The sequence below is a fragment of the Bubalus kerabau genome, chromosome 6 (assembly GCF_029407905.1).
Source record: "Bubalus kerabau isolate K-KA32 ecotype Philippines breed swamp buffalo chromosome 6, PCC_UOA_SB_1v2, whole genome shotgun sequence".
Lineage (NCBI taxonomy): Eukaryota > Metazoa > Chordata > Mammalia > Artiodactyla > Bovidae > Bubalus > Bubalus kerabau.
The window spans coordinates 78,298,789-78,318,402 of NC_073629.1; the positions used below are offsets into that span (position 1 = coordinate 78,298,789).

The 19,614-nt window shown below is 37.6% G+C and overlaps 1 protein-coding gene and 1 long non-coding RNA gene across 5 annotated transcripts; one reads left to right on the top strand and one right to left on the bottom strand.

The window, feature by feature from the left end:
* Positions 1-971: 971 nt before the first annotated feature.
* On the bottom strand, positions 972-4,453 carry LOC129655300 (uncharacterized). Its single transcript, XR_008715877.1, has 3 exons — positions 4,295-4,453; positions 3,558-3,596; positions 972-1,710 (listed from the first exon to the last, which is right to left on the bottom strand). It is a non-coding gene; the product is annotated as an uncharacterized LOC129655300 (long non-coding RNA).
* A 162-nt stretch (positions 4,454-4,615) lies between these two features.
* SERBP1 (SERPINE1 mRNA binding protein 1) lies at positions 4,616-19,142 on the top strand. Of its 4 annotated transcripts, none has more exons than XM_055585519.1 (8): positions 4,616-5,102; positions 8,808-8,958; positions 9,504-9,644; positions 9,757-9,846; positions 10,427-10,546; positions 13,055-13,232; positions 16,765-16,938; positions 18,743-19,142. In XM_055585519.1, exons 1-8 carry the CDS (start codon positions 4,790-4,792, stop codon positions 18,797-18,799), a joined length of 1,224 nt encoding a protein of 407 aa, XP_055441494.1. In that variant the 5' UTR covers positions 4,616-4,789; the 3' UTR covers positions 18,800-19,142. The 4 variants fall into 4 exon arrangements, with proteins under 4 accessions (XP_055441494.1, XP_055441496.1, XP_055441497.1 ...); XM_055585521.1 differs by having other exon boundaries at positions 4,617-5,102; positions 9,775-9,846; XM_055585522.1 differs by having other exon boundaries at positions 4,618-5,102; positions 10,472-10,546.
* The last annotated feature ends 472 nt before the right edge of the window (positions 19,143-19,614 follow it).

Genomic DNA, 19,614 nt, shown 5'->3' on the forward strand with positions numbered 1-19,614 from the left:
CACTTTCACAGCATCATCGTTCATGATTTGAGATAGTTCAACTGGAATTCCATCACCTATACTAAAAATTAGATTCTCTTAACGTTTATATGATACCTGTATCCAGTGTCCCCAAAGTACTAGAATAATAGTTTTCTTTTGCTATAGGTGGTAGCCATGTAAGGATGAAAGACTGATTCCTCTATCATGTTACTTACAAGTATAACAGGTCAGTGCTCAGGCTGTGAGATCAGACTGTTTGGACTCTTCTAGGTAATGTGAATTTGGGAGAGGCACTTGACCATAATTTCCTCAAGTATAAAAGGGGAGTAGTAATATTTCTCCATAGTGTTGTTCTGAGAATTTAAGGAAATGAGTCATGTAAGGTATTCAGCACAGTGTAAAGTGCATAGCAAATGCTCTAACTGTAGTCCTTGTTAGTAATTATTATTAGAATATAGCAACAGTAACAGTGGGTTGAGATCATTTAGAAATGGGTAAAAACAAGTTGTATTGTGGTTGATAACATCCTAAAAACAAGTGAGGGCTGGAAGGAGGTATACTATTCCCTTTATCAGTGTCATTAACATTAAGCAACTATATTGTATATTCAATCAAGACACTTGGCTAGTTTCCAGCATTTGTTGCTAGAGAACTCTAGAGAGCTTGCTATAGATAAGGTTTTGAAGTTGCACAAGTATTTTTCAGAGAACAATATGTGATTCAAGCATTGCTACAGAGAGCTGATATTTTAGGATACATTTCTAATCAGTGATATCTTATAACTTGACAGTTTACAACTCCCGGCTTTCATTTGAATAACAGGTCTGCCAAGAAATCTCCTTTTCCTTCTCTCTTGAGGTTTATTTGGCCAATATTTTTTCTATAAGAGTAGTAGGAACTTTTAAATATTCATAAAGAAACTAAGTTCTCAGAAGGAAACATTGCAAAAATAATTACATATAAAATAAAATCAATTGTGAGACGTAAAAGAATTGGAATTTTGATCTTTACTTGTATAATTTCAAAATGGGCTTTAAAACTTCCCTGGAGTAACCAAAATTCCAGGAGAGACAAAAGGGAGAGAAGGAAGTTGAAAAGTGCTAAGAAAATTCATAGCCATACAATTTTGCTACATATAGCTTATTTTTAAATATTCTTCTTATAAGAATGCTTGCTGGTCATAAAGATCTGTTTGAAGGAACTAGAAACCTGTACCTAGGATAAAAATGACTAAGGACAGGCCTGCCCCACTCCCCAGACTGTGGTGGTAGTGGTGATGGTGTTTAGTTGCTAAGTCCTGTCCTGACTCTTCTGTGAACCCATGGTAGCAAGCAAGTCTCCTCTATCCATGGGATTTCCCAGGCAAGAATACTGGAGTGGGTTGCCATTCCCTTCTCCAGGGGATCTTCCTGACCCAAGGATCAAACCTGCATCTCCTGCACTGGCAGGTGGACTCGTTACCACTGAGCCACTAGGGAAGCCCTTCTAGACTGTAGTGAGTGGGTAAGTTACTTAGTCTCTTTGTGCTTCGTTTTTCTCATCTTAAAAAAGCAATAATACCTTTCCCAGAGAGTTGATGTAAGGATTAAATGAGATTACATAAAATGCACCAAGTACATAATAAAACATCAAGTTTTAGTTCTTGATATTGCTGTGGCAGAGGCCAGAAAGTGGTAAGAGGAGGAGCTGTAGCAGCAAATGTCTCAAAGATGCAGATATTAATAGACCCTGCAAAAGAGAAAGAGTTTGTTAAAGCATGGTGATCTTCCGAGCTATTTTCAAAGGGGCATGAAGAGTATGATCAAAAACTCCTTGTCCTTTGTCTTGGTAAAAATCGTAAGAGCCAGAGCTTAGGGAAGGAGGCAGGGTCTGTGTGTGAGATGGGGGAGTGTGTGTGGCAGGGGCCGAGGCCACAGAGAAATACCTGATTTTGAGGAATACGGGCTGTATTTAGAAAACCACTAGGCTTGCTGCCATATGCCTGTAATATGACTTTTATTTTCCCTGTTAAGGAAGTGAAGTGAAAGTCTCTCAGTCGTGTCCGACTCTTTGCAACCCCTATATATAGTATAGTCCATACTATATATGGACTATATAGTAAATGGAATTCTCCAGCGAGAATACTGGAGTGGGTAGCCTATCCCTTCTCCAACAGATCTTCCTGACCCAGGAATCGAACCACAGTCTCCTGCATTGCAGGAGGCTTCTTTACCAACTGAGCTATGAGGGAAGCCCTCCCTGTTAAGGATTTGATTTCAATTATGCTCAGAAATCGATAAGGTTACATTCAGCCATGTTACATATCCTGTCTGACATACAACAACATTTCAGTTCAGTTCAGTCACTCAGTTGTGATGGTATTCCCATCTCTTTCAGAATTTTCCACAGTTTATTGTGATCCACACAGTCAAAGGCTTTGGCATAGTCAATAAAGCAGAAATAGATGTTTTTCTGGAACTCTCTTGCTTTTTCCATGATCCAGCAAATGTGGCAATTTGATCTCTGGTTCCTCTGGCTTTTCTAAAACCAGCTTGAACATCTGGAAGTTCCCGTTTCACGTATTGCTAAAGCCTGGCTTGGAGAATTTTGAGAATCAGTTTACTAGCATGTGAGATGAGGGCAATCGTGTCGTAGTTTGAGCATTCTTTGGCATTGCCTTTCTTTGGGACTGGACTGAAAACTGACCTTTTCCAGTCCTGTGGCCACTGCTGAGTTTCCCAAATTTGCTGACATATTGAGTGCAGCACTTTCACAGCATCATCTTTCAAGATTTGAAATAGCTCAACTGGAATTCCATCACCTCCACTAGATTTGTTCATAGTGATGCTTCCTAAGGCCAACTTGACTTCACATTCCAGGATGTCTGGCTCTAGGTCAGTGATCACACCATCGTGATTATCTGGGTCATGAAGATCTTTTTTGTACAGATCTTCTGTGTATTCTTGCCACCTCTTCTTAACATCTTCTGCTTTTGTTAGGTCCATACCATTTCTGTCCTTTATCGAGCCCATCTTTGCATGAAATGTTCCCCTGGTATCTCTAATTTTCTTGAAGAGATCTCTAGTCTTTCCTGTTCTGTTGTTTTCCTCTGTTTCTTTGCACTGATCGCTGAGGAAGGCTTTCTTATCTCCTCTTGCTATTCTTTGGAACTCTGCATTCAGATGCTTATATCTTTCCTTTTCTCCTTTGCTTTTCGCTTCTCTTCTTCAACAACATTTAAGTCTTGGATGAGATGGCTGGATGGCATCACTAACTCGATGGACGTGAGTCTGAGTGAACTCCAGGAGTTGGTGATGGACAGGGAGGCCTGGCATGCTGCGATTTCATGGGGTCGAAAAGAGTCGGACAGGACCGAGCGACTGAACCGAGCTGAACTGAAATGTTGGAAATTAATTTATATTGATTCATTTCTATCAGAAGGCAGAGTCTGGATTAAAGAATTGATGTCAAGTGTCTCACAGTGGAGTTAGAAGATTGGAGTTAACTCCTGGCACTTACACTTTTACAGATGTGAACTTGATTAAGTTATTTCAAATAGGAAATGGTTTTACCTGTGAAAAGGGAAAATTATTTACCTAACAAGTTGTTGTCCTCATTAAGGTTATTCATAGTACCTGGAACATAGAGATGCATTTTCTATAGTCTGGTTAATAGAAAAAGGTTTAAAAATTATGATAATACATTTACCCTCACCGTGTTACCAAATATGCTTGAATATGCATGACACCCTTTTAATGGACTTTAATATTCTCAGCTAATCCCAATGCGAATTAAAGACAATTCTCTGACATATTTCTCTCCCCTCACTGCACCTCTTAGCACATCACACATTAAGATGCTCTTCAGATAACATTTTAATGTTATTTCTTGAGTACCCTTTACTAACACCCAATCCTTGACTTGCCGGGCACTAATGTCAGTCTAGACTCTAGAAAGTGTTTCTACAAACAATGCCTTTTGGAGGCTTTCCCAGTGTTTGGCTAGTGCTACACTGCCAGGAGTTAACAATTAAAGCACCGGTTGCAAAACGGCACTTCTCATCCAAGAAAAGCGCGCAACACTCACTTCGCTAGTTCAACCTGTCTTTTGGATCAATTCTGCTGCTAGAGTTCAAGTCCCCGCGAGAGGAAGCGTATTCCGCCTCACATTAAACATAAACGCTTCGATTCATTATTAGGGCTGCAGGAGGGTAACTCCAACAACTAGGGATTTGGAAGAGAGCGGGTTCTGCTTTCGCGAGGCCAGTGCGGCACCTCAGCAATCTGCCAGCCCTGGAAGTTTGTGAGTCTCCACTTGTAGGACTGATAGTCACCTTGACCCTCCCGGAGAGGTGGGGAAAGTTAGTCCTGGGCCGGAGGCGGGGAGTAAAACCGAAGACTGAGAACTTTCGCGAGCAAAACACGCCGTCACGTTTTCCTGTTTTCAGCGCAGCAGGAGATGCCAAGAGTTTAAGGGTGGCGATAGCAGGTGGCAGGACTCCTCCCACCACCGCGCTTCTCCTTCAGCTTGCACGCCCCTCTCCCTCGGTGAGGTCCCGCCTCTGAGGCGCGCGCGAAGAGTTGTTAAGCCGTGTATTCTGGGAGTTGTAGTCCTGGTGCCCGGAGTCGCCTCAGGAAAAGCGACTCAGGCCTACAGACCCCGTGGTACCGTGCGGCGCTGGCCGCTCCCGGATGTGTGCCTAGCGCCGGAAGAGAAGACAGCCCCCCTCTCTCGGCCCGGCCATCTTGTGGGAAGAGCTGAAGCAGGCGCTCTTGGCTCGGCGCGGCCCGCTGCAATCCGTGGAGGAACGCGCCGCCGAGCCACCATCATGCCTGGGCACTTACAGGAAGGCTTCGGCTGCGTGGTCACCAACCGATTCGACCAGTTATTTGACGACGAATCGGACCCCTTCGAGGTGTTGAAGGCAGCAGAGAACAAGAAAAAAGAAGCCGGCGGGGGCGGCGTTGGGGGCCCTGGGGCGAAGAGCGCAGCTCAGGCCGCAGCTCAGACCAACTCCAATGCGGCGGGCAAACAGCTGCGTAAAGAGTCCCAGAAAGACCGCAAGAATCCGCTGCCCCCCAGCGTCGGCGTGGTTGACAAGAAGGAGGAGACGCAGCCGCCTGTGGCGCTGAAGAAAGAAGGTAAAGCAGTGGTAGAAGGTGGGAGACACCCGGGATGGGGGGAAGGAGCGAGGAGACTTGGGGCTAACACTCGCTTCTGGGGCTCCGAGGGTTCGCGGGAGACTTGGCCACCGATATCCTCGCGTTTCCCTCCACGCGACAAAAGCCAGGTCCTGCGAAGGTGTTGGGAGCGTGTTAAGCCCAAGTTCAAACCACCACCTGCAAGGATGCTGGAACCACCCCTTCCCGCCTCAGATCTGAGCCAAGAAGCGTGGTCGGGATCCTGGGAGGCTGTTGCCTTCCCGCCGGATTCCTTGGCGGGCGAGCGCATGGACCGAGGCTCGGTGAAGGGAGCCACTCCTCGGAGCACTTGTAGTGAAGCGGCTAGCGGGAGCTCCGCGGCTTCTTCCTGCTCAGAGCTCCCCCCTCAGTCTGCTGCTCTGAGGTGAGGTTGTCTCCTTTAGGCTCCTCTCTTGCCATCTTGTCCCAGGATGGCGCGGGGTACGCCCGAGAAAGAGAATCGAGTTGTCTGCCTACGCACACACCTCCCCGCAGGCATGTTCGAACCGCTCCGATATTGTGGAATAAGCTGCCCTTTTAGGTGCACACGTGCTTTATTGTCCACCCCTCGCCCCCTCAACTATTACAAACTTAATAACTTGCTGGAGTGAGTCAAGCTGTTGGGAGAGGAATTGAGCCACTCGGGATTGACCAGAAGCGGGAATTCTGAATGAAAATGTGTTGGCAGGAAATCCTGAAACTCGTTCTCCAGTCAAGATCTTTTTTATCTACCCCGTCGAACCCCCGCCCCCCCCGCACACAGTGTTTCGTGTAGTGTGCCCCTGGCCTGAGCCTCGTGGCTGTCACAGCGGTAGCCACCGCAGAGTCCTTTTGAGTCTATGGCTTTTTCTCCCCATGTGCGTGAAGCATGGCCGGGATTTCATTGGCGGGTAGTAGCTGCTTCCAGGTCATTGTAAACTTCGCGGGATTGCCTTGAACTTGGTGTTTGCACTCTCCCCTCATTGCTGGTTTCTCTTTGGTGGTGGGTGAAAAAGCATAGCAGTGAGGAGTAAGGAAAAATCTTAAAGGTCCGAAGTAAGTAGGTGTAGGACCTAAGCTCTGAATCATAGAGATTACCTCTGTGTGTTGAAAGTTGAAATTTTGCCACGTGCTTCAGAAAGGAGTTCTTAGCGTTAGTTAAATTTGATAGCGTTCAACTAATTTAAAAATGAAAACAATTGTGTTAGGTTTTGGTTTCGAATTTTTAAGAAATATAGAGAGAACGTTTTGAGGCTTGGGATGAGGAACCTAGGTGGTAAATAAAACAATTATATTAAAATTACAGGTTGGAGAGGGAAGCACACTTTGGAGTATTATAAAGCATGCATCTTTGAGGCTACTCAGCTAGTCTTTATAGCAGGCTCTATAGGCTGTAGTACAATGTAATAAATCGTTTAATTTCTATGTTAAGAAACACTGACTTGTGTAGTCATTTAAACTGTGCTCATGTTTACCTCCTTTATCACACTAATTCAAAGAAGGTACATGCAAAAATGGAATCTGAAGTGTGTTCACTCGTTTTGCATGTTCAAAACATGAGGTGTGCTTTAAACTTCTCAGTTTGATTGTAAAGTCCATTTATGAAATAAAGTTTTACCTGGAACCTAGTATTTTAAAGTTAGTTATTTCATAAATTTATGAGCAGGATTGCGTTTACCATTCAGTAGTCTTTCCTTGGGAAAATTTCCATTATTAACTATCAACATTTTCCTTAGGTCAGCATTTCAGAGCACACTTATCCTTAAATTGCATAAAACACAGGTTATAAAAATGTTGAATGAAAAAAATTCATTTTGAGAGCCTACTATGTGGCAGTCATTTCTGGCCATTGGGGAAGTATAGACCTGTAAACAAAGTCCTGGACTCCTGTGGTAGGAAGGATCGTTAACCTGATCATGTGTTCTGTGCTTTTGAATAGAGGTCCTGGCACAATCCTAGATATGCTTTAGGTAGGTATTCACTGTTTGTATTCTATTAATTTTGTAGTTTGTCTTTTGCCCACTTGAGGAACTTGAGAATTGACACCACTGAACATCACTAAGGTCTATTCTCATTTGTTTTTTAATGTTGAAAGCCTAGAATATAGTGAAAAATCTAGAGACACATTTTTAAATGTCAATTGCTGCGTGGATTTGTTTGTAAGTGTTTTAGATTCTGTAAGCCTGATAACTCAATATTGGAGTGGGGAAGTAAGCCATTGTTCATTTGGGTGTGTGAGGCTTGGATATTAAAAGAACTGGTTTCGTAGCTCCACCCCATACACTACCTCTGAAGAAAATTTTTTAAATGCCTTGGTGTAAGATCTAACATTTGTGGCCTGTCCTGAGAGTTTATGTGGAACGGACCTTAAAATTTCATTTAAGAGTTTGACATTTACCATTTGACTGCAAGCAGCTGAACAGTTAGGTGCATCTTGGTGGTGGTACACTTTCTTAGAAAGAACCAGAGTGAACCAACTTAATATCTTGTTGTGAAATCAATTCCTCAGGTGACTGTCAGAAATTGTGGTTTGGGAATTAAAGCATACCTAAAATTTTACAGTCATAAATTTAACTATCAGTCTACTTACTATCCTTAAGGCCACCATGGGGCCTTTTGGCCTTTGACACAAACAGAAAAAAGGTAAGGGAGAGGGAAATCAGTAAATGCTTCAGCCATCATTTAGTGTCACAAGTTTCTGTTTCTTACATCTTGCTTAATTTGTGTATGTGGTTTTTAAGGATTTTTTGAAAACATAATTGTAAGGGCAAACTAAAAAAAAATTTCTCCATAATAATAGCTTCTGGTTGCATAACAGTGTGTTTTAAAATTAGGTGTGGTATGTATGTATATGTTTACATATATAGAAATATATGTATAAACTGCAATAGGAAGAGGGTTAAGTAGCTATTTCCAACTATGGAGATGTAATCTTTTTAAAATTTTTTTTATTGCAGTATAGTTCATTTACAAAATGTGTTACTTTCTGCTGTACACTGACGTGATTCAGTTATACATGTATGTGTATATAAGCTTTTTAAATATAGTCCCTTATGGTTTGTCACAGGATATTGAATATTGTTTCCCATGTTATACAGTAGGACCTTATTCATTGGATATAATCTTAAATGGCATTTGCTTTCCCTTCAGTTTTGTAATTTCATAAAATCATCAGTCTTTTTACTCTTTTTTCTCTTCAGATGATGTAAAATAAAATAATGCCTTCACTGTTGGTGTGTGTGTGTTTTTTTAAGGGTCCTTATCTGGTGATTGTGTTGGTTTGCTTGACTATTATTTGTAAATGGCTACTGTTACTAATCTTTTTTACTATATCATTTGCTTAAGATTTCTTTGAATTTAGAATTTCAAATTAAGAGGTGGGCATCTTGAAAAGTGAGAGAAATAACTAAATGACCTCCAGGTCAATTACAGAGAATGCTTTGGGGGGGGAAATGGTTTGGCAAACTAAATGGAATTTTGAAACAAGTTTATTTAAATAGAAATTTTTCTGAAGTACTTCATTAAACTTCAGAGGTGCCCAATGTTAGCCTTTTTCAACAGAAAGTGCTAGTGGTGGACTTAGAGAGTAGTATTTTTTTTTTTTCCTAACAGTCTAGGCCTAAATGTTTTGTGTTGCAAAAATGATTTGCTTATATGGGTTTTGTTTTGTTTTTTAAATTGTTTTAGGAATAAGACGTGTTGGAAGAAGACCTGATCAACAACTTCAGGGTGAAGGGAAGATAATTGATAGGAGACCAGAAAGGCGACCACCTCGTGAAAGAAGATTCGAAAAGCCACTTGAAGAAAAGGGTGAAGGAGGAGAATTTTCTGTTGATAGGCAAGATTGTTTCTTAATCTCTTCATGTATTGTCAGTTTATAGTTTATAGACATCCATCTTAACGCATATGAATTGAGCATAATTGCCAGGAAGCAGCGTGGGTGGTTAATTTTATCAGTTTTTTTCAGCAGACCATGTGAGTATGTGTGTTATTAATGACATTTTGTTAACAGTTTTTGGTATTCAGACTTAGATTTCTTGTAGTGAAACACTTCAGTTATGCAGGTTAGATGTGTTTATTTTAATTTTTAAGTATATGAGTGAATAGCAGTTTTATTAGATTATAATGTGAAATGAGTAACAGTGGAAGAATATACACATTAGTAGTAAAAGCGAATGTCAAAATAATTTTCTTACTTTGGGGAATTTCCGAGTTCTGATTCCCTTTAACTGTTTAGAAAGAGACTATTTTGAATTTTCTAAACATATTTAACAGTTGGGATGTGAGCCAGTAAATATGTTCCTATATTTTTGAGTCTTTGACTTTCTCTCATTCTTTTTTCCAGAAACCTTACAAGTATGTAATATTTTTCATTTGTTGTAGACCGATTATTGACCGGCCTATCCGAGGCCGTGGTGGTCTTGGAAGAGGTCGAGGAGGTCGTGGTCGTGGAATGGGCCGGGGAGATGGCTTTGATTCTCGTGGCAAACGTGAATTTGATAGGCATAGTGGAAGTGATAGATCGTAAGTCTTATATTGGTTTTTATTATACTTTAATATTTGAATCTACTTCTTTAATAAAACAAAATTTGAATTTCTAGAACTAAAGAGTATTATGTTAACTCAGTTTTGTTAGTTCTTTTTCACATTACAGTGGCCTGAAGCATGAGGACAAACGTGGAGGGAGCGGATCTCACAACTGGGGAACTGTCAAAGATGAATTAACGTTGGTATTCTGTTTTTTTAATAAATAATTTTAATAAAATTGTATAGTTTACTTTTGAGATTTGCCCTTAATTCTGTTAAATATTTACTTGTCCTTGGGACAAGAATGGATGCTGTCATCTCAGCTACTTCCTTACAAGATGATGGGTGATTTTTTGGATATGTTAGGGTTATAATGTGTCAAATGACCAATTTTCCTCTGTTTCAAACGTATGTGATACTTTTCATATAGGTATATCACTTTTTTTGAAATCTTATATTGAAGTTATTTGAATGTTCTGCTATTGTATGTTTCTTATTTTATAATTCTTATTCTAGCTGTTGACCTTTTAGTGATTATAAAAACTTGAAAAGCTGGTGGGGCTTTATTTCAGAACTGCTTCCTTTCTACTTTTTGAGTAGTGTGCTTGAGCTATAACTTGGATCAGTATATATTTTTAAATTATTTTCTCATGGTGTTCTACAGGGGAGTAAATTCAGTAGGAAAAAACTGGGAATGTGAGAATTTTAAAATACTTCTGTATACTCTTTTAACTACATGTAAATGGACCTAGATGCCTTTTTTTTCTTTCTTTCCTTAGAGAGTCCCCCAAATACATTCAGAAACAAATATCTTATAATTGCAGTGACTTGGAACAATCAAATGTGACTGAGGAAACACCTGAAGGTGAAGAACATCCAGTTGCGGACACTGAAAATAAGTAAGTGATTTTGTGTGTGGTGGTAATGCTTGAGCATTGCAATGTTTGGGGTTTACCAAAAAAACAATCTATAGACTTAATGTTGTTAAATATTTGCTTTTTAATAGGAAAGACTTGATTGTACTCCATTCCTTCAAATAGTAGAGTAGTACTTTACACATGTATATGTTGGGCTGTTTGAATTTACCATTGGCATCTTAAACAGATAAGGAAGATATGTATTTTAGTAAATCCTGTTAGCCCTGAGCACAAAAATTATCTGTTTTGACCTGAGAATTATTTGCAACTCATAGTTCAAAGTACTTTGGACTCTATAGCCGTACACATTTTATACTGAGACAGTTTAAAATGAGAAAATGTGACTATTAAAATTAGTTCCTCCATCTCTTTGAAGGTCTTTCCCGTTGACATAGAATGTGGAATACAGCATTATTGGCTTGTTTTAAAATCTGTTAGGAGAGCAAGGCCCAGAATACGTTATCATTTAACTAGCTTTTCTTATTTTCTGAGTTTTTAGATACAGGACAGTTTTGAAATTGTTCAAGGATTGGAGAGTTTTAAAGACTCAAGTTATGCTGGTAGAAATAGTTTTATGCCTCCTCTGTCTTCCATCAATACAAGCAGAAGTTACATGTCAGTCATTTCTTTCAGCATGTAGTTTAAAGTCTTGCATTGCAGATTATTTAGGTCAGTAATTCTTAATCAAGGCATAATCAAATCATTTAGGGAGGGGATACTTTTCTAAACTCTTTCTCCAGAATTTTTCTTAGAGTGAAGCACTATTAATGGTTAGAAAGTCATATTTAGTGGATTTCCTTAAATAAGGAATAATAATTGATTTATTATTAGAGAAAATTACCATTGTTTTTAGTTATTACTAAAAATATAAATCTATTATTTTTAGTTACACTATTAGTTATTTTAGTTATTACTATTAAGTAAAAATACATGGTGTTGAGTGATGTGTTGAACTTTGTTTTATTTTGTATGAAACTGAATATTTTGTGGTAAACAATGGAATAGGTAAGTTAAATGAACCTTATACAACACTTAATTACTTTACAAAGCTCAACACAAATATTGTGCCCTTAATGAAGAGCCTTCATTTATTTAAATGAATAAATATTTAATTTGTTTAAATATTTAAACATATTTAAATCACCTTAAGAGTAATCTGCCAAGATTATAACTGTTGATACTTACAGTTATGTAAGAGATATATTAGTATTGATAGGGTATTGGAAGCAAATTTTAGCTCAGTTCCCAGGACTGAAATTGGGGTTCTAGGTACTGAGCCTAAAGACCATGATGATGACATTAGCTTACATATGCAAGAGTGTAAATTTAAGAAACACAGTTTTGGCTGAATTTGATTGGTTCCTTTAAGTATAGTTCTTGAGTTTCTGTTTTGTTTCATTTGATTCTTAGAACCCTTGAAGGTAGATGTCATGGTTTCATGACATGATAAATGTATGCAGAGTTCTGTTCTTGGCTAGGTTACAACTTATGAGTAACTGGGACCTTTTTTCTATCTTTAGTTTTCTGATGTGCAAACTGACAGGGTTGGACTTGATACTTAAAATTGCATCAATTCAGTATAAACTTGGTCTGGGGAGTTTAAGTTGAGATTTGTCAAACAGTAAAGAATAGCATGTATGGGAGTTATTTGAGCTCTGAGGCTAACTGAATCACCTACTATCTTTGGAAAGAAGCGGTGCTCCCAAAATAGCAAACTTGTTTGGTGACAATTGAAAATTGAGATTAAATAGTGAATTCCTAGGTGCATGCTTTGTTTGTGTAAAAAGGAAACAGGATACTATAATAGTTATAGTCTGGGAATTATATTAGAAATAACACAATTTGGTATTAAGTATTGAAAACCGGTATTTTATAGAAAGTTCCATTACTAGTGAAACTTTAGTTTCCTATTCATGTACACACTGGTTTGACAGTTGGAGTATATATAAAGATTGGATTTGTAGAAATTAGAGATTTGCTTTAAATGTTATAAAAATGGATGAGGGAACAATTCTCTTATATTCTTATATAAAACTTGGTTGTCATGGGCAGCCTAGATGATTACCTTCATGTGTGTTATGAATTACGTATTATGGAAATTAAAAATGTGTTTTAGCAGAAGCTAAATCAGATTTTAATCACATACTGTTAAGTTTTTAAAACAGTAGTGTGGTTTTAAAAAATGTGTTCTAGGTTTAATAAAGCCAGTTCAAGATTGTGTTACTGATAGATGGTCATTTAAGAGTTTATAAAGATGAATTGTATGTTCTTTCGTTATCCACATTTTCACTGATTCAACAAACAGTGAATTCCTGGTCTCTACCAAGTCACATGTTAGCCATTGGGTTACAAAGAAAACTGATTTTCCTGTCCTTGGATAATCTAGATGATTATCAACCAGCTAAGGTTGGTACTTCCTCACTTACATTTACAAGTTCTGTGATTTTATGAGCCCGCTACCAGGTGTAATACTGAAACATCTTCACACAGGGAGAATGAAGTTGAAGAAGTAAAGGAAGAGGGTCCAAAAGAAATGACTTTGGATGAGTGGAAGGCTATTCAAAATAAGGACCGGGCGAAAGTAGAATTTAATATCCGAAAACCAAATGAAGGTGCTGATGGGCAGTGGAAGAAGGGATTTGTTCTTCATAAGTCAAAAAGTGAAGAGGTAAAGTGAAGTTTTGTGGTGTTTGAAAATGTTCAGATTTGTCTTGAATTGCATATACAGTTTTTGTTTTATAATTTCACATGGGTAATCTGTTTATAAAGTAAAGTTTTACATAGGATTATTTGAGACATATATTGCCCCCAAAGGAAAATAAACTGCATTATGATATATTGTTAAGAAATTATTCTTTTAAAGTTGTAATCTTTTTTAAAATCTTACTTAACTGGGAGTCATTAAGACTTGTATTAGGTTGAAAGGTTGGCATTTTTTATGTGGTATAACTTTAAACTGTCTGCCTATGCCATATATAAATAATATCCAGGAATCTTTCATTAATCTTTACTGAAGAGTAATAGCTTGTGAAGACCAGAGAATTTCTGAGTTTCCTTTCCTTAGGAAATAAGGAAACTAATGAAAATACTTGAGAAAGACGAGTGACTTTTGATTTGGTAGCTTTTATTTACGTCTTGGGGCACACATTCTTAGGGGACTATCCCACTGCTATATCTTTTTAGGGTTTGTGTAAATATGAGCTTTTAGTCACAGTTAAACTGAAATGTTATGAAGGCAACCTGTAATTTAAAAAAATACAGTAAAATCTTTCTACGTTTTAATTTTCTAAGCAAAAAAAATAATTGTGAAACAAGCTTGGAAATATTCTGCACTAAAAAGTTTAGAGTTGATTTTTTAAACATGGGCATCATGAAAGTAGTATAAATGAGACAGTCTTGTGTCATTTCCTATTGGTAAAGAAAAAACATTTTGCTTCATTAGAGTGCTTTGGGTTTTTTTGTAGTTCTTGCTGTAAAGTTGTTTTGTGTATCTGTAAAATCCAAAAAGAATCTTGGATTTAAAGAACCATAGAAGTTCACTTTAGGGAGATTATTCATTTGAACTAATTATTAAACTTGCAGCTTGCTGCTGCTGCTGCTAAGTCGCTTCAGTCATGTCCGACTCCATGTGACCCCATAGACGGCAGCCCACCAGGCCCCGCCGTCCCTGGGATTCTCCAGGCAAGAACACTGGAGTGGGCTGCCATTTCCTTCTCCAATGCATGAAAGTGAAAAGTGAAAGTGAAGTCGCTCAGTCGTGTCCGACTCTTAGCGACCCCATGGACTGCAGCCTACCAGGCTCCTCTGTCCATGGGATTTTCCAGGCAAGAGCACTGGAGTGGAGTGCCATTGCCTTCTCCATTAAACTGCCTAGGATAATGTAAAAAAAAGTACTTTGGCACCTTTGAGACAATTATTCATAAGTTTTTGGGGTCCCAACAGAATTTTTCTTCAGAACAGGACACAGACATGAAATACTTTGGTATAATTTTAGATTATATCATTACCATTAATACCCTGCAACCTCTTCATGCATTTTATAGACATCTGGTTAAGTATCCCAGCTTTAAGTATTTTATATTGAGCTTTTCAGAAATAATTATTACACAAGGTGATACATAGAATTTTCTGAAAATTATAAAATGTGAAATTGGTTATGAATAACCTTGAAAATAGGATATTTTCTTTATCAACCACTTACAAATGCTTGGACCCTCATAGTTAGGCTACTTTTGTGATGTTGTACTTGGAATCTGGCCTTATTGGCATATATGGCCTTAACACTTGAATACAGATTGTCTCTGATATAGAACTTGATTTTCACTTTCAATACTACATTTTATATATTACATGAGATATTTAACACATTATAATAAAGGCTTTGTGGATTTGTTTTAGATGATTTTGCTCTGCCATTGGGTAATGTAGATGTCCTAAGCACATTGAAGGTAGGCTAGGCCAAGCTATGATGTGTTTGGTAGGTTAGGTATATTAAATGTATTTTGGACTTAAAGATAATCTGAGGTTTATCAGGATGCAACCTCATTGTAACTTTATAACAGGTCTTTAAATTTGTTGTATACAGTGCTTTGAGTAATCTTTTTTCTTTTATTATACTTCGCAATAAAAATGAAGTAGTTAGGGAAAGGAAAGCACTTTTTTGAGAAATGGAGAACTGAATTATTGACAGCTGAGACCAAGCTCTATTTCCTTAATTATTGCACAGTGCTATAGGAAAAAAAAAAAAAAAAAAAAAAAACAAACCCTGTAAATTGATCCTGGTAGTTTACTTGAAGATTGGGGATGTAACCTGAATATCCAGGCTTCCTCTTAATTACTATAGTAATACCTTCCGGATTGTTTTCAGTAATATATCACTAAGTTTTTTTGCTTCTTGCTCTAGAAATTTATAAATGGTTTTAACTAATAAATTGATATTGTTGTTTAAGTTAATATTTTTTAAATGTTAAAATTAATTTTTTTTTAAATTTAAAAAATTGGAGAATATTTTTAAAAACCTTTCTTTTTAAAGAAAGACACAAAAGGGATGTAATTTAGTTTGGGTATTAGATGATTAAAGGAATGCAAATCTGTTTACAAATAAAGAATTTGTACTTGAAAGGTAATTATTAACAGTTGTAATATTACAAGATATTTAGAATGAAATACCCTTCAGAAAAAAGGATTATGCATGTATTTAGAAAAATTAAAACATACTTTAGTATAGGAAGTTTCCAACTAGAAGATTAAAACCCATTCTCCCAAATGTACAAAAGAAAATCAGGCATTAAGCAGTGTGAGATTGCTTGGCATTTTTGCAGTTTGTCATGTGGCTTGGGATCTGAATTTCACAAACATGATGACTTCATTTTAATGAAGGTTCCTTTGGTAAATTTAAGGCATGGTTTTATTTGTGCACAGTTTTTGAAGGTTGTTTATTTAACTTGTTTCACTTGAATCTGTAGTTCTCCAATTTATATGGCAGAACATGTTTAAATATAAACAGAAAAGCATTTTGAGAAGTCTGTACACAGTTTCTTCCCCAAGTCATAGCTGGTATAGAGCAAAAGTTCTCTTTAAAACTTAATGAGGAGATTCAGTAATGTCTCTAACAGAAATATAAGTCTTCATCAGAGGGTTCAGATTGGAATCCTAATCTGAAGGGCATATTTTAAATGTACTTGTTCATCCCTGATGGCTCAGAGGGTAAAGAATCTGCCTGAAGTGCAGGAGACCAAGCTTCTATCCCTGGATCGGGAAGATCCCCTGAAGAAGGAAATGGCTACCCATTCAAGTATTTTTGCCTGGAGGATCCCATGGACGGAGGAGCTTGGTAGGCTACAGTCCATAGGGTTGCAGAGAGTCAGACACGACTGAGCAACTAACACTATTCATAATTCACTGCTAAAGATTATAATTCAGTAGGTTTGAGGTGGGGTCCAGCCACTTGAGTAGTTGTGATAATACCTCTAATCAAGACTTGCTAGTGTCACCTATAATTAAAGTTAAGGGAATATGAAGTGGAGAAAAGTGAAAGGAATTCTTCCTGCTAGATGACTGTAGGTCATCCCAAAGCTTACTTATTACCTGTTGTTACATTTTTTCACACAAAGGACAGGTTGTAGAAAGCTCATTTAGAAATATACAACATTGCTTTCCTATTAATCAAATCACCCAGTGGCCTTCATTTGAAATTTTAGGCTCACGCTGAAGACTCAGTTATGGATCATCATTTCCGGAAGCCAGCAAATGATATAACATCTCAGCTGGAGATCAATTTTGGAGACCTTGGCCGCCCAGGACGTGGTGGCAGGGGAGGACGAGGTGGCCGTGGGCGTGGTGGACGTCCAAACCGTGGCATCAGGACTGACAAGGTAATTTTAAGACATAGTCTACCGTTGTAAGTAACTTGAGGGACCTCTTTGGATGGATGACTGACCTAACTCCTTTTGGGGACATAAGTAGAAGAAAAAGGTTGGCATGCCTTTAAGAAATTACATTTTAGGTTATATTTTTGTTTAAAGCACTTAAATGACTGTGCTGCCAGTGGTTAAGTTTATCACCCTTTATTGAACAATTTAGTGCTTGTCATGGTACTGTGCTTTTTAAAAAAATTGCCATTTTATAGAAGATGAAATTCAGGTGCAAGGAACCAAGGTAATTTTTTGGTCTTTGTCTACCTGAAGTGCCAAATATCAATAATTGTCTTGACAAATCTTCACTGCTTTTTAGAGCTCAGCTTAATAAAACCTTTGTGTCCAGTATCTAATTGTGTTACATTGATTGGTTGTTGATTCCTATTCTTTTCAGGAGAGCTGGTCTCTTATTAGAGTTGGGTTTCATTTTTGTCCTATTTTTTGTGATTTCCATTGCCTTGCACTGTGTGTGACACAAAATTTTTCTGACACATTTTGCTAGAAGCCCTAGTAATTGGTAGTTTTGAATTCTGATCTGCTTGATCCCAAAGTTCATGGTTTATTGATGAGATACTATTAAAGTATTAGTGATAATTTGAGTTAATTCATTGTGTCTTACAGTCTATTTCAGAACCAACCATAATGTCCTGAATTCTCAACATCTGATAAATGGCACCCATCTGCTTGATTGAGTCTGACAATGTTTAATTACAGTAGTAACTTAATATTCTAGATTTTATGGTCACCCATAACAGTTCAGTGATGTTTTGTTTTTTCCCTCTGTAACACAATGGCAACCCACTCCAGTCCTCCTGCCTGGAAAATCCCATGGGCGGAGGAGCCTGCTAGGCTGCAGTCCATGGGGTTGGGAAGAGTCGAACATGACTGAGCGACTTCCCTTTCCCTTTTCACTTTCATGCATTGGAGAAGGAAATGGCAACCCACTCCAGTGTTCTTGCCTGGAGAATCCCAGGGACGGGGGAGCTTGGTGGGCTGCCGTCTATGGGGTCGCACAGAGTTGTACATGACTGAAGCGACTTAGCAGCATTGTGTATATGGATCTTTTCAATACTTTTTTGTTTTATAATTTGTATTTTGACTATAAATAGCCATCGAGTTCCTTCCTATCAGCTATGAATGTGCTGCTTAAATAATTGGTTTCTTAGCCTGCTTTCATTGCCATTCTTAATAGTAAGGGGGAAAAATAAAAGAATAGTGAACAGCAGTGAATCCACATACATACCTTGTGTGAATCTACTAGTGTGATTTGTTAGAAAAACAAATAACCCATGGTGTTACTAGGAGTTTTCTCAGATCTTGATAGAAAATTCAGGACAGGGCTCATTGCAAATATTTGTAGTCCTTTTTTGTTTTTTTAATTTTACTGGAGTTTACAATGTTGTATTAGTTTCTGCAGAGTGGATCAGTTATATATACACACATATATTCACTTGTTTTTAGATTCTTTTATATATAGGTTGTTACAATACAGTCAGTCCTTATTAGTTACCTATTTATTAGTTACATATAGTGTGTATATGTCAATCTCAGTCTCCCAGTTTATTCCCCTTAAGTCCTATTCTGATCCATAATTTTACCTTTTGAAAGTAAAAAGCTTTGGCGTATTTTACTTATTGTAATAAAACTTTGTGTGTGTGTGTGTGTTGTTTTTTTTTTTTTTTTTAAGAATCTGTCTAAATGTAGACACTGGAAATATTATATAAGATTTGAGAATCATTAATTTTGCTTGTTTCTTTTTCAGTCAAGTGCTTCTGCTCCTGATGTGGATGACCCAGAGGCATTCCCAGCTCTGGCTTAACTGGATGCCATAAGACCGCCCTGGTTCCTTTGTGGACCCTCCTCTTTGAGGCTTGCATGCTTAAGGATCCCAAACGACTAAGAAATTTAAAAAAAACAAAAAACAAAAAAAAAAGACTGTCATTCATACCATTCACACCTAAAGACTGAATTTTATCTGTTTTGAAAATGAACTACTCCTGCTACACAGAAGTAACAATATGGTAGTCAGTTTTGTATTTAGAAATGTATTGGTAGCAGGGATGTTTTCATAATTTTCAGAGATTATGCATTCTTCATGAATACTTTTGTATTGCTGCTTGCAAATATGCATTTCCAAACTTGAAATATAGGTGTGAACAGTGTGTACCAGTTTAAAGCTTTCACTTCATTTGTGTTTTTTAATTAAGGATTTAGATGTTCCCCCTATTACAAACTGGTTTTAAATATTGGACATAATAATATCAGTTTTAATACCTGCTTTGCATTTTCACACATGGTCAACTGGGACATGTAAACTTTGTCAAATTTTATGCTGTGTGGAATACTAACTACTTTATGTATTTTAACTTAGTTTTAATATTTTCATTTCTGGGGATAAGGTCTTTCTCACTTCTCATGATAGCTGTTATATATGCTAAATCTTTATATACAGAAATATCAGTACTTGAACAAATTCAAAGCACATTGGTTTATTAACCCTTGCTCCTGCATGGTTCATTAGGTTCAAATTATAATTGATTCAATTTCAATTATATTTACTTTTAAAATGTCACTTGGCCATTTTAAAAATCAGTCTAGACACCTTACTGGTAAAAGTTGTTTAAGCTACTTATT